Source organism: Nestor notabilis, unplaced genomic scaffold (assembly GCF_000696875.1).
Source record: "Nestor notabilis isolate BGI_N333 unplaced genomic scaffold, ASM69687v1 scaffold6216, whole genome shotgun sequence".
Classification (NCBI taxonomy): domain Eukaryota; kingdom Metazoa; phylum Chordata; class Aves; order Psittaciformes; family Psittacidae; genus Nestor; species Nestor notabilis.
Genome location: NW_009931398.1, coordinates 5165 through 19743, shown reverse-complemented (window position 1 = coordinate 19743; position 14579 = coordinate 5165). Strand labels below are relative to the sequence as shown.

Here is a 14579-nt window from a genome sequence, read left to right as displayed (position 1 = left end):
TTTTTTTTTTTTTTTTTTTTTTGGCAGGATATAGAGGTACAGGAGGTTATTTTTAGAGCAGATGATAATATGCTCCCAATGAAATCTTATTAAGCATCTTTGTAAAATACAATGCTAATGCAATAGGTAACAGGCACCCCGGTGTCAAAGTTGTGTTTTTTACAGCTAAAATCTAATTTGAGTTAAAGGATTTTATTTCTATTTTTGAGATTTTAGCAGAAGCTGTGATTTAGAAGAACATCATGTTGTTCAGTGTTCTTGCATAGACTTCCTAGGATAGATGTTGAATTTAAACTGTAGGGCATTATATCAACTGGAATTTTATGAAAATAAAACTGGTGGAGCAAGTCATGTGTTAAATAATCTGATCACATAGATTTGTTCTGCAGGCTTCTTAAACATTTGTTTTTTCTAATTGACTTGAGCATTTAAGCACTTGTATTTTGGCATCAGTAGCATAGATACTGTTCTTTTTGATGTACAGTAAGAGCTTTAGGAGGGGAGAATTGAACCTAATAGCAGATATTTTTGCCTTCCTATTTCCCAGTTAAAAACGGAAAAATAGCTGAAGTCAATGTTTGCAAACTGCTAAAGCAGTTTAGACCTATATACTGTGGTTTAAAAAAGTGACTTGATCACCTGGACATCCTAATATCTAAGTAGTTTTTGAAAATTTTGTCCAGGATGTTGCAATCGTCTGAACATTCTGTCACAGATCTTGTTCATTAAGTATTCTGTAGAGTGTCATAGAAAGTGCCAGTTGTTGAGGAGTTTCCTGCTGTGTGCACCTTTTCTTAAAGTTTCAATGAAACGAAAATCGTATAACACATTTGTCTCATAATGGTATGATCCTCTGATCTTTTTATTGTCTTTAATAGCAAAACTTCCTTGTGTATCAGATCTGAATCTCTATACAGAGAGAAATTCTTAGCTAAGCAAATGGAAGAAGATAACCCAGGAGAGAGAAATGGATTTGGTGTGAGGAGATGCTCTTCCCAGTACCTAAGGTGTTTGGCCCTAGTGTCTAATGTCCGTATAATGCCCTCAAAGATTTTGATGTACTTAGTTTATTTTAAATATATAATATACTGAAGACTGACATGTCCTATGATATCTTCACGCTTTCCCTTATAATACTACCTTTCTCTGATATTTATATAATAGCTAAGATATGTCCTATTCCATCTTAGGTATGCTTAATTGTTACATTTTTATTATTTGGGTGCTTTAATGAAAAGGGATCTACTGAAACATAGATGTTAGTTTCTGTAATTTCAATGAGAAGAAATGGTGTGATCGACACTGAGTAGGAATACTAATTGCCAGTATTAACAAACATAGGAATTAAAGGACTCCCTGCTAGACTGGGAGCAGTGTCCTACTTCTACAAGCAACCTAACTGATACAACCCTCAAAATGCACCTTTTTTCTTTTACCCCTCAGATTAGAATACACAGTATCCATTCCCTCATCACGTAATTTCTTTTCTGCGTTTTCTAGTTGGAATTTATGAAATAGCGTATTTGTGCATGTGGGAGACTAAGGATGCATACAGCATTCGCTTTGTATTAATGCAATTTTACTCCAAATCTCTTTTGTAATACTTCCTTTATTTTCTTCAAGGTACAGAAACAAAATTTTTGAAGTTCTGTAGTTTGGTAGTTCTCAGCTTCTGCTGCAAAACTTCAGTTTCATAATATGATCATAATTCCACTTAAATTCTAAAGTAGACTGACACTGGGAGAGGGGTGGGATGGATTGTTCTACTTAGCAAACCCAGAATTCAGCCCTTTCTTTTGTTTTAGCTTTTAATTTCTGCAGCTACTCCTTTCTCTTTCTTAGTTGCATATTTGAACCTGAGGGAAATGCGTGCAGCCTGACAGATAGCACTGCTGAAGAACATGTCCTGGCACTAGTGGAACATGCAGCAGATGAAGCTCGGGATAGGATCAATCGCTACCTACCCAACAGCAAGGTCTACTGCACAACAAAGCTCACAGTTCCATTTTGTGTCTGATTATTGAATGCTTTGTTTCATCTTTGAAAACAGGCTTTAGTATTATATTTTCTGAGATTGTAACATCTAGGATGTGTGCTCTGTGAGGAATACCAGTATGACGATTGTCTATCATTTGGCTCCCACTGAAGACCCATTTTAGGGTGTCCTAAAAGGATTTTGAGTTGTATGTGGTGTGTTGAACGTCTTTAGACATTCTCTTGCAGAAAACAGTGAAATGTTGGTCAGTCTTGAATCAGGCTTCCTTAATTGCAACCCTTTGCATCAAAAGTGATTAAAATAGCGTCATACTCTTCTTATTGCTGCAACCTCAGAAAAAGCAAACTTTGACATAGTTTGAAGGTTTATCAGGATTTCCCCAGACACCCTAGGAAATTCAGGAATTTTAAGCGTTGAATTACAGTTTTCAATGAGAAGTCCAGAACCTCTTGTAGTTTCATATAGCTATAGTCAGCTATAGCACGTTCTTGTGTGAGTACAAATTATAGACATCCTTCAGTGACAAGGAGAATATACCAATAGTTTGTCCATGTTGGAGTTTTGGACAGTGCTAACCACAGTTTCATCATCTTGAATGTGATTCTGTTAATGTTCCGTGTTTGATTGTGTGCTGTTCCAAGAGTTAGAAGGAAAAGCTCAGTAATACTGTTAGTGCAGTTTTCTCAGCACATTCTGTTTATGGGCTGTTTTTCTTAGCTATGTGATAATAGTGGATTCCTTCACTGCTTCATGCTAGGGTTAGAGTGAATGCTACAGGCACATTTGCTACAGGCACATTTGCTACAGGCCTATGCTGAGATATGTTTACTCTGTTTACCTTGCATTGTGTGGAGTCTTTATTAACACCTTTGTCCTCATTTCTCATTCTGTCACATACTCCAGTGACCACTGCAGTCAAAAAAATAATCAGGATGTTGCTACATCCTGCATTTTCCAACTACTTTTTTAACAACTGTTGCAGAAGAAATATTTGCCTTTAAGCATTAGTGGTAACAGTTGTCTTCAAACTTAAATGTCTATTTCTTGGACAATGGCCCTTATTATGCCGTCACTTTAGGCTCAACTGGATTAGGAAGTAAAACCTCAACAGCAGGAGAAGGTTTAGTTTCTTCAGTATACTTCTGTTTCTTTGGATAATTAGAAGACTTGCTAGGATTGAAGGCAATTTCAAACCTCCAAAGTAAGAATGGCTTTTTAAAAACCTTTTAAAGCAATACTAATCTCCTGCTAATTGCTAACTTTACTGAAAAGGTCTTTCATGATGATGCTGTCGGTTAGTCAGTTTTGCAGTGTTCAAGAATTATTCTGAGTGTGCAGCTCTTGTTTAGGCTGTCAATCAGCTAGACAACCCATTGCAGATGCCACTGAATCTAGGTAACACTGATATGTTCTTAGAATTCAGCCATTGTGAACTTTTGCCATCACTTGAAGGTATTGTGCTTGTTTATTCTCTTTCCAGCATTTATTACCTCTGTTTTTATTACATGCCAACATCAGTTTTAGTCTTAAGTTAGTCAGTTTCTGACATCAGCTTAGCTTGTTGCATCAGTTCTGTCTCTATCTTTACAGACCTCAGTGTGTTCTGTTGTTTTTCACATCTCTTTTTGTCTTTTTAGCATTGTTTGTGTGTGCTCTGATAGGTTTGTCTCCTCTAAGAATTTGATAAATTCATAAAAATACTTCTAATTACATAAAGTTGTGGCTGAGATATGAAAACAAGCAGTTTGGTCTAGATAGGAAAATAAACAGTGAGGTAGATTGTGGACAGGATTTACAGATCTGCTTCTAAAAAGAAAGCGTGTTCTAGGCTTGGCAGTCGGAAAGTCTGGCTCTGTACTAATTCTAATGGAATTGATTTTGTCTTGGATGCAAACTTTAGATCTGATTAACGAAAATGAATAAGGAGTTATATATATGACGTACAGACTTTTACTCCTAAGTCTTCTGTTCTGAAGCATTTGCCAGGCAGTGATAAGTAGTTTAATTTCTGTATTAAAAAGAGTACTAGACTGCAGGACCTGAATATGGCTAAAAATGCATTTTGTAGTTTTCTGTTTAAGTAAACAACTCCTTCTTTGGGCTTGGACTGTGTTAAATGATTGCTTCTGTATCTTTGTGGTTCTATTTACAGATTGGTTATCTAAAAAAAAATGGAGATGGAACTTTATTATTTAACGTAGTAAATTCATCTGATCCAGAAGCAGAAGGTAAACGCTATATTTTTTCAAGCAAACATTTCTAATGTTTAATGTTCTAGCAGATTTTGAAGTTTTAACTGTACACACAAATTCTGTGTAGCATAGATGAGTTTTAAAAAAAACAGCCAAACAAACAAAACCCAACAAACTCCCAAAACCATTTTCCACAACAGCTATATTTAGTATCTCCAGTATAAGGTGTTTCTCTGCCTTTCACATTTTCACTCCTCAGATGCTCTGTTTTACTCATGCTAACAGTAAGGAGGTAAAATAATACCTATTTATAAGCAGTTATACATTGCTACAACTTCATTGAGAACTTGAAAGACAGGCTTTTGCTCCATCTACCTGGTATTGTTAAAATCTGATAGACAAAAGATGAATGGAAGTTCTATAATCCTATGTAAATGTGCAGTTCACAGATGCAAATTCAGAATCATCCTTTACTTATTTCATAATTTAAATTATTAGCTAAATTTTCAAGTTAATTATGCTTTGCTCAATTGTTCTTCTTTAGTTCCCTGACCTTTTCTGTGGCTTTTTGTTTGTGTTACTACTATACATAATTTATACTCTTAGGCTTTTCTCAAAATGCAGAAATTTTAAAGTTTAGTGAATGAAACGTCATAGTCTTTATGCTGCTGTGTCATGTTGATTTAGCACCTCCTTCTCTGCACCTTTTGAGATCGGAATTCATTCACAGCTCACCTATTGTTGCACTGATGAATCCTTTTGACTAGTCACATACTTACTGATTTTTTTGACTGGAAGATACAAGCCTGTAACTCTGTCTACATTCCTTTTCATTCAGTACTAAATTTTTCTGGAATGGAAGTGGACATTTGGCTGCCATCATGCCTTTACCTATTTCTAAATAAAATAAATATTAAAATGAAAGTGATTTAATACCTCTGAAATCATGCCACTGAAAAGTTAGACAGTGATGGTAAAGGGAACAGAGCAAGCTTTCACTGTGTGCTGTAAAGAACCATACTGCTAACTTGATCTTTCTGTGCTCCAGAATATTTTTAGATTTTATAGTTAATACTAGTTACACTGAATTTACAGCTAGTAGTTTAATCTGATTTTCTTTTTCTTTAATTTTTAAATCCTAGTAAAATTCTAGTGCTAAACTTGCTTTCTGTTTTTCAGTAATTGACCATAACTACCACTGGATTCCATAACAGCCAGTGAGATTTAAAATTACTGGAAGTGTCCTAAATGATACTGGGATTTTTTTGAGTTTAAAAGCATGTTCCAAATTATTCGAGCCATTTTAAGTAAGCAGTTCTCAAAGCTTCAGAAGCAAGAAATATTGCTATAGCCATAATGGTAATTATCTTAACAAGGTTCTCTGTGTGGTGTCTGGGTTTCTATCTATAGACAAACTACCACTTAGTCAACATAAGAAATTGATTGTATCACTTCATAACATGTGGATCTTGAATGTTTGTGAATCAACAAGTAGAAGAATTTCAGATGCTGCTGTATACTTTGAAAGTGAAATAACCAAATAAGTCATCAATCTTGTGAATAAAAGATTGAACAATACTTACAGATGTATTTGAAACTTAAATAGAGAACTTGAATTACACTACCTATCCTTAATGTACAGGTTAAAAGACATTAGGGCTTTATGATAACAACAGCTTTTTGACATAGCAAAATCTCAATTTTAACTATAAATTTTATACATTAAATGCTTTTCTAAAAATAATCATCATCTTGTAAATCAAATTATTAGAGGAAGAGACTCACCCAGTGGATCTGAGTTCACTGTCAAGCAAATTATTACCTGGCTTCACTACGCTGGGATTTAAAGATGAACGAAGAAATAAAGGTAAATGCCAAAGAACATGTTTGAACTTTGTGTTAATTAAATGTTTGCATTATTTCTTGATATAAAACAATTTCAGATTATGCCTGTCTCCAAGTGAAAGTTCACTTGGTTATTTGTATAATATATAATTATTCCATTTACAGCAGAATGCAGTTTTAATTAAATTGTCTTTTTTGCTTATGAAACGTAACTTAATTAGGAGTTTATGGATTAATGTTTTGTCTTTGTGTTGTAGCCACAATAAAAGCTTTTCAGTAATGGTACTCCATTTTCTCTGGAGGAAATAATTTTTTCTGAACAACTGTGCTTAGATTTGAGATTAAAAAATCCCCTTTTAGTCATTTGCATTTTTGTATAATATGACAAGTATAATATTTGTATAATATGACAAGTATAATATTTCACTGATGGTATTATTGAGATTTTTAATGTTTTCTCATGCTTTCCAGAAACTGACTGGCAAGCAACAGTGAAGTAGACACATGCAAACAGTAGAAATACAAAGCGGGTGGGAAGATGAATGATTTTTGTGGGAGTGGGGTGGTTGGCTTAGTTCTTTATTTTCCAGTAGTATAAGTACATTTATTTATGTGGTTAAAATAGTCATGCTGATTCTAGAGTCTGGAAGTGTCCTTGTGATACTGCTCTTGATGTCAGTTGGAGGGAAAATGCACTGTGCTTTCTGTTTCAGAAAACAAAATATTCCTCCCCTGTGATTTTTGACACTTGTAACAATCATTTGCCATCTGTTTCTTCTACCTGTCTAGTAACCTTTCTTACAAGTGCTAGTACAGCACCTTCCATGCAAAACAACTCTATATTTCATGATTTGAAATCAGATGAAATGGAGCTCCTGTATTCAGCATATGGTGATGAAACAGGGATACAGTGTGCCTTAAGGTAAGTGCTTCCTTATATGATGCCTAAGTTCTCATAGAAGTTCTGTGAAAAGCATTTGGGCATAAATCTTAACTACGAACCTCCAAATGCCGATTTTTTTTTTTCTTTTTTTTCCTTTGTGTTCTGCTGAAACTTACTTTAAAAATAACTCACTGTAAAACATGAGGCTTTCCTGTTGGTGAGGTTTGGTTTGGGTTTGGGGTTTGTTTGATGTTATTTGTTGTTCGGGAGGAGGGGGTTGTCTTTTGTTTTTTATTGGTGGCTTGAGGTTCTGGGGGTTTTTTTTTCATTTGTGTATTTTTTTTGGGAGTGATTGGTTTTTTTTTCCATTTGCAAGGCTGTTAGGGATCTTGTTATTAGGATTTTTGACTGAAAGATATTATAGATACTAAAAATACAGTGTTTTGCTTTAAACCCAGCAGTAAGTAGGTTTAGATATGCAAGTAATAGATTTCAGTGACTTTAAAACAGTGATAATTTCAAGGCATTTCAAAACAGTTAAAGCTACTTGAAAAGGAAAATGTCACTTTTCATTAAGTTGTTGCTGTGGTTTAAGCCCAGCCGGCAAATCAGGACCACGCAGCCACTCGCTCACTCCCCCCTTGTCTTTCTCGCCACACTCCCGGAGGGATGGGTAAGGGGCATTGAAGGAATGTAACTCCCATGGGTTGAGATAAGAACAGTCCAGTAACTAAGGTATAATACGAAACTACTACTGCTACCACCAGTAATAATAATGATAAGGGAAATAACAAGGGGAGACAATACAATTGCTCACCATCCGCCGGCCAATACCCAGCCCAACCCGAGCAGTGATCTGGGCCTTCTGGGTAACTCCCCCCAGTTTATATACTGGGCATGACGTGCTGGGGTATGTAATACCCCTTTGGCCAGTTTGGGTCAGGTGTCCTGTCTCTGCTTCCTCCTGGCTTCCCCTCCTCCCTGGCAGAGCATGGGACTGAGAAAGTCCTTGGTCAGAGTAACATTACTGAGCAACAACTAAAAACATCAGTGTTACCAGCACTGTTCCCAGACTAAAGTCAAAAACAAGGCACTGCACCAAATGACAAAAAGTGACTGCTGTAGCTGTACCCAGGACAATCGTTCATCTTAAAGGGAAAGAATTAATCACAAGCTTTTTTGTTTCCTTTGTGGGGTTTTTTGTTTGGTTGTTTTTTGTTTGGTTGGTTTTTTTTTTTTAATTAAACCACTGCCAGTGGTAGTTCCAAGTGAAAACTTGTTTGTAGTTGTGAAAACCAAGTTTGCATGTATGTTTTCTTCCATTAAAAAAAAATGGGGGCGGGGGAGGAAAAAAGTTGCTTAATTGCTTTACTAAAAAAAAAAAAAAAGGCAGAAGGACAAAGAAAATGTAGGAGCATAGTTTGGGAAATCCATGTTGTAAGAAGTTTAATTTTTTTTTTTTTTTTTTTTTTTTTTAATGCTAGTAAACATGTTCTGTAATGCTTATCTTCATTCCTACCAGCTTACAAGAATTTGTGAAGGATGCTGGAAATTACAGCAAGAAAATAGTAGATGATCTTCTGGACCAGATCACTAGTGGAGATCATTCCAAAACTATTTATCAGCTAAAGCAGGTGTGTCTTTGATGCAGAGAAATGTCACAAGTCATCAAAACAAGAATACTTCTGGATTTTAATACTGTATGAGATCCTTTGTTCTCTACTGTCAGTTTGAACATTGCAGGCTTAGCTGTTCGTCTGTTGTGAACCAAATTAGGAAACAAATTAATCAGCAGAGAAGTAATCTTTTTCTTTAGCTAGATCATTTCTCCAATGTGGTTCACTCTGTGACTGCAGAAAAGGGAGGCATTGCAGCATAGCAGGGGGAAGAAAGGGCCTACCAACTAAAGGCTGTTTGGGCGGCCCTGTCACTCAATGTCATGACTTAACATGTCTGCTTCTGTTACAATGCTTTTGCTAAGTATTTTTTATTTCTTAATTTAAATGCAAAATAGATTCTTTGTGGAAGGATTAATTATTTGGAATGTTGATACAATGTTGGAGAATAGATTAATATCACTGTACAGGTATCAATTACGTAACAGTGCTAACTTTTAAATTCATGTAGTGTGTCTGAAGGAAAAACTTAAGTTATTTCTGAAAGCACTTTACCGAGGAGATTCATACTAAGACTGGAGAAGAGATTTTTCTCAGAAGTATATCTAATTCTGTTGGGAACATTTGCATTCCCAAGACAAATCAGACCACCAGAAATTGCCAAATCTCATTTTATATTATCTTCACTCTGAAAACCACCCTGGTTTGAAATGGTTGTCTGCTGTTTAAAATGATGACATTCTGAATGATTCAGGAATAAAGAAAGGGAGGTGGAAGGGGAAGACAGAAGTCACTCGCGCATCCTGACATGGTGGAAATAAGATTATGCTAAATCTCTGCAGGCTTAGAAGAATGGGGGGGGGGTTATGTTTGGGGAAAAAGGAAACAATAGAATGAAAAATACAGAGGATCCTTTAAAACTTTCCGGGTATTTTTTCCAGTACCTACTGGAAAAAGATTGTATATGAAACAGGAGGAAATGTAAAGGATTAGTTAAAAAAAAAAAAAACCAACAAAACAAAACAGAAGTTCAAAACCAGTATTTTGAACATTGTTCAATATTGAATTTAGCTTTAAAATAAAACATGCCTTTCCCTTTTTGCTATCTTGTTCTATGAATATAGTTCCAAATGAGAATTTCTGAATATCTTTCAAATGGTCATTGGCTATTTACATTTAGAAATGGTGTTCAGTTGTGACATATATGTATATGTAAGGATTTTGTGCAATTAAATGTGTTTCAGTGGTGATGTGTCATGGTGTTCTGTGCTTGAATATTTGGTGGTGCTACATTTGAGTAAAAACGAGTATCTCTGAAAGTGCAATCTTAAGATTTTCAATCTTCTGATTTGGAATCAGAAGTTCCTTCAGTAACAACTCTGATACTGCACTTGAATATGAAGTTTGTGGGTAGAAGAAATAGTGTAAGGAGACTCAAAGATTACTTAAAATGCATAAACAAGTATTTCAAAATAGTAACTGTTATGCTGTAATTGCATTACAGATACTTCAAAAAGTTAGCTGTCTGTAGCCTCATTTTGTGTGGGAAGTTTAAATGTAAATATACTTGAAATTGTACAAGAGAGAGGTTTCTCCCTTATGTTGAATAAAACAATATTCTTTCTTTCCAGAGGCGAAACATCCCAGTAAAACCACTGGATGAAGTTAAAGTAAGTTATGCTGATACTCAGTCTGGTTTGTTTTGGTTTGGGCTTTTTATTGGAAAAAGTATCTTGGCATTTGAAGTAGAGAAAGTGATGTTCTCTTTGTTTCCAACAGTCAAATTCCAAATATTATTTAATGTGCATAGGTTCTGTATAATACTGCAGAAAAAGATTGGTAGTGGAGTATGTGATGAAGAAGGGACTGTTAGGTTAGTCCTAAAGAGGATGTCCTCTTTAGCTCTAAATTGCTTACATGAATGTATATGGTCACCCATTAGAGAAGAACTAGTCATTTTTCTTGGGTTTTTTAAAGGTTTTAGGCAAACATCACAAAATAGTGAGTGTTCCATGGTAGCCTGGGATCTAATAATGGTGAATCAGTAAGTTACACAAACTAAGAGTATTCTTAGGAAATGCAAGTATAAGCTATGAAAGACTAAGATCTAAAATATGATTTGTTTCTCTAGGTTCTGCCAGTTCTCATAAAAGAAGAACACAAGTTACGTAATACCTGTCCAGATTCTTCCAAACAGATTATGGTAAAGTGGTTTACGTGTTTAAAAAAAAAAAAAGGAAGAAGTATTGAGACATTCTTTTTGTCTAGAATAAGCTTTCAGTACTTAAAATGCATTCTCTGACACTCAGTCTATTTTAGTTAGTGGCTTTGTGGCTTTGTCCTATTGTTCTGTGTTCTCTAGTCTAATTCAGCATGCATAACAATCTCAGAGGCAGAAAGACCAATTAGTAATCTGAAAGATACTTAATTTGCTGATCAATATTTGAGGTTCAACCTGCTATAAAATTTTTTTAAACCTCAGTTTTACCGCATCCATTGAAAATGTGTGTTAGAAAGTAGTGGTAAATAATATGCATATCTTATGCTTTCACAGCTACTAATCAATCTTTTTTTAAGTGGTTTTATCTTGCAAATTATTTGTGACAACAGAAAATTTGTGCTGTATTCCATGGCAGTTCACATAAAAATTATATGGATTACATTATAATGACTAATAAAATTTATAGTTTTATAAATATTCCTTAATTTTTGTGGAAAGGTTTGTATTTCTCTACAAGGTGACTGGTTAATTCATGGAAGTGCTAAATTTCATTTTCATATTTCTAAAAATTAATACCTGTTCCTATATTTACCAGCATGTTTTAGTCTTCCTGCTAGAATGGAAAACCTCAGAGAATTTTGTTTAGAATGTGTTTTGAAGCGTAACAACTTTTACTATGATTACGTAGCAGTATTGCAACAAGTATGGAAAAAAAATGCAATTTTTGTTGTAGTGCAGGCTGTATTTCATTATCCAAGTGAATTGAAAGAGACGCTTGAGAGACCAGCACCAGCTGATGCTGTGTATAGGGAGGCCCACCTTACTGGTTTTGTTAGTCTCATACTAAAAATTTCAATAAATCCAGTGTTGCATTGAGAAGGTGAGGGAAAAGAGGATCTAGAAGTTTCTCATGGTGATACTGATAATGCTTCCCTCTGCCAGGGTTTTGCCATGGGACAGGAATGAGTTGAGCAGGTAATTGAGTTCCAGAGGATTTGGTAATGTTGGTTTCAACAGTCCTGGATGTTGAGATGAAAGATATTTAGACTACTGTACAGATCCCTTGCCATTCATATGACTGGTCTGTCCTGAAACCATCTGGGAGCTGCTTGTGAGTTGCAAGTTAGCCAAGATCGTTATGGATGCTCCAGTCTCAAGTGTTGTGGTGCACATTTTTGAGAGTATGGATTCATGCATGTACCTTAAACATTAAAAAGTTACTATGACAGCTTATCACTATTGCTAGTCTTCCTGTTTCTTGTATTCTAATAGGTTGGAGAATCTGCTGGAGACAGTAACAGTTCTGACTTGGACTTTCTCTCTATGAAACCATACTCAGATGTCTCTCTTGACATTTCTATGTTAAGTTCATTAGGTAAGTAATTAAATATACAGGCCATCAATTACAGTTTTGTTGTACTATTTAGGCAAAACAACAGCTACATTTGCTAAGCATAAAAATGTGTTTAGAAAATTGAAGTAAGTCTGCATTTGACATATACATTAAAGTCTATAGGTAATAGAGGTAGACATAGGTAAAACGCTGGTACAAGGTAAATGAAACATTCACCTGTTTCTCCTTTGAGACATCTGTGTTCGAGCCAAGCTACCTTTTTTGTATCACTGAAGAAATAAAAGTATTTGTACCTCACAATTTTGATAGTTCTGCTCGGTTTTATGTGTTCATAGTAACATAAATTTTAAGAATCAGTGTGTAGCTTTGGTTCAGAAATGTTACTGCTTCATATGCTGTTTTTTGAAATAGCTTGGGCAGTAGGTAAGTATGTGGAGCTCAATCATATCACTTACCACTTGGAATGTCCCAAAAGAAAAATCAGAAGAAATTTCAGGCGTTAGGAAGGCTTTAGCTTCACTGTTGCATGGAAGTGTTAGGATTTTGTTTCAAATACACATCTTTAAGACATATCCTTGTTTAAATACTATATGAAGCAATGTTCCTGTTTCTGCAGTTAGCCAAGCTGGCCAAATGTCTTCAAAAAAGCCATAACAAAATAATAGCACCATTCATGATTTAAGATACTTTTAATTCAGAATGTGAAAGATGCCAAACTGTACTAGGAGTCAGTTCAGTTTCAGCCATTTCTCGTGGTGCTTTCCTTGAGCCTCCGAATGCTTTCCAGCATGTATTTCTTGAAACTGAAAACAGATCTGCAGCTGTTGCCTTTTAGAAGTGTGAAGGAAAATGCAGGATTGAGGTTGTTTGTGAAATGTTTTTATTTTAGAATTTTTTTTTTTATAGTGACTTGATAATTCGAGTCAGTCTGCATGTGCTAATTATGGGTTTTGGTTGGTAACTGTTGGCCATTAGGGAAAGTGAAGAAGGAGCTTGATCATGACGATAACCATTTACATCTGGATGAAACAACTAAGCTGCTGCAGGACCTTCATGAGGCTCAGGCTGACAGAGTGGGATCCCGGCCATCATCAAATTTGAGTTCCCTCTCCAATACCTCTGAAAGAGACCAACATCATCTTGGTAAAGTTACCTTTGTCACAGAAGTTGCAGTACTACTGCTGTAATTGAAACTTATTAAAATTCATACTTTAATTTACATAAATCTTTGTATGAAACTACTCTGATAAAATAGTGTGTTAACTACAGAATTATGTTTTCATTTTTAAATATGTTTGGCAAAGGCAACTAAGAAGATATGCTTTTGACCTGTGGAGTTAAGGACACTAACTGTAGTTACTTATTTTTTTATTAGACACGATTGAGGTGATTGTGATGTAAATTGGTACTGACCAGCAAATCCCTATATGCGCTTGCATTTTATGCTCTTAGAAATACTAAGAAGTATTAATTTTTCTTTGACATGGTTGTATGCAGCAAGGAACAGGTGGGATTCTACAACAGCCTTCCTTCCACTGTCAATACTAAAGTTCAATGATAAAACAGGATGGTAGGTTAACTTCACAATTTGTTGCCATCTTTGTGAAGGTAGGACATGATGGTGGGATGATACTCAGTGACATTTTGTATAATTTTTTAGCTCAGATTAGTAAAATAATGACTGCTTTTTTCTGAGAAGGTCTAAATTAGTAAAATAATGACTGCTTTTTTCTGAAAAGGTCTAAATTAGTGAAGAATCTTGTAATTTCTTTTTCAAAATCTCCTCTTTAAATACCATTTAGATGTCTGTCTTGCTTTAAAAGTCTGAAAGGAACATGTGAAATAACCGTGGTGTTTATATGCATAAATGCCTGTCCATTATTTTTCTGTACTTCTAAAAGTTTTTCTTTTATTTCACATATTCTACAGGAAGCCCCTCTCATCTGAGTGTTGGAGAGCAGCAAGACATGGTTCATGATCCCTATGAATTTCTTCAGTCTCCAGAAACCTCAAATGCCACTACTAACTAATCTGACATGTACTATATGTATTTTGTATTTTAATTGTATTATGTTTTTATAAAGTTTTTGTCCATGGCAGAAACCTCAATTTTGTTCCTCTTTTCTATGAGGATTCCTGTATAATATTATCGTATATGCTGGATTAGACAAAACAAAGCGAACTACGTAGTACTTAATGTTGTTAGCAATGTACCAAGACCTGCTTTTGGTTTGTTTGTTGAGGGAGATTGTTGTGTAGTAGTGTGTGTGTCTTAACTGAAAATCAGCAAATAATGTGTTAGAAAAATTTGTGTTTCATAGAAATTAGAAAGTGATTATTTTCCCAGTATAATGGCAGCAGTCATTAAATGCTTCTAGTAAAATGATCTACCAGTTCTGTTCAGGTTCTAACTTGAACATCTTCAAGGAGGACTATTTTATTCCAGCAGTGACAGAGCTGCATGAATTGTGA

The 14579-nt window shown here is 35.1% G+C and overlaps 1 protein-coding gene across 1 annotated transcript in view; it reads left to right on the top strand.

Annotated features, from left to right (window-relative positions):
* The window catches only part of LOC104406775 (bromodomain-containing protein 9-like), a gene marked incomplete at its 5' end in the record, with an annotated part of 19757 nt that extends 5559 nt beyond the window's left edge, over positions 1 to 14198 (top strand). Inside the window, 10 exons of the mRNA XM_010015865.1 lie at positions 1843 to 1975; positions 4149 to 4224; positions 5960 to 6055; positions 6823 to 6955; positions 8439 to 8550; positions 10164 to 10202; positions 10664 to 10735; positions 12026 to 12128; positions 13083 to 13250; positions 14037 to 14198. Coding sequence (XP_010014167.1) covers positions 1843 to 1975; positions 4149 to 4224; positions 5960 to 6055; positions 6823 to 6955; positions 8439 to 8550; positions 10164 to 10202; positions 10664 to 10735; positions 12026 to 12128; positions 13083 to 13250; positions 14037 to 14137 — 1033 coding nt within the window. The remainder of the gene's footprint in view (positions 1 to 1842; positions 1976 to 4148; positions 4225 to 5959; positions 6056 to 6822; positions 6956 to 8438; positions 8551 to 10163; positions 10203 to 10663; positions 10736 to 12025; positions 12129 to 13082; positions 13251 to 14036) is intronic.
* Between the last annotated feature and the right edge of the window lie 381 nt (positions 14199 to 14579).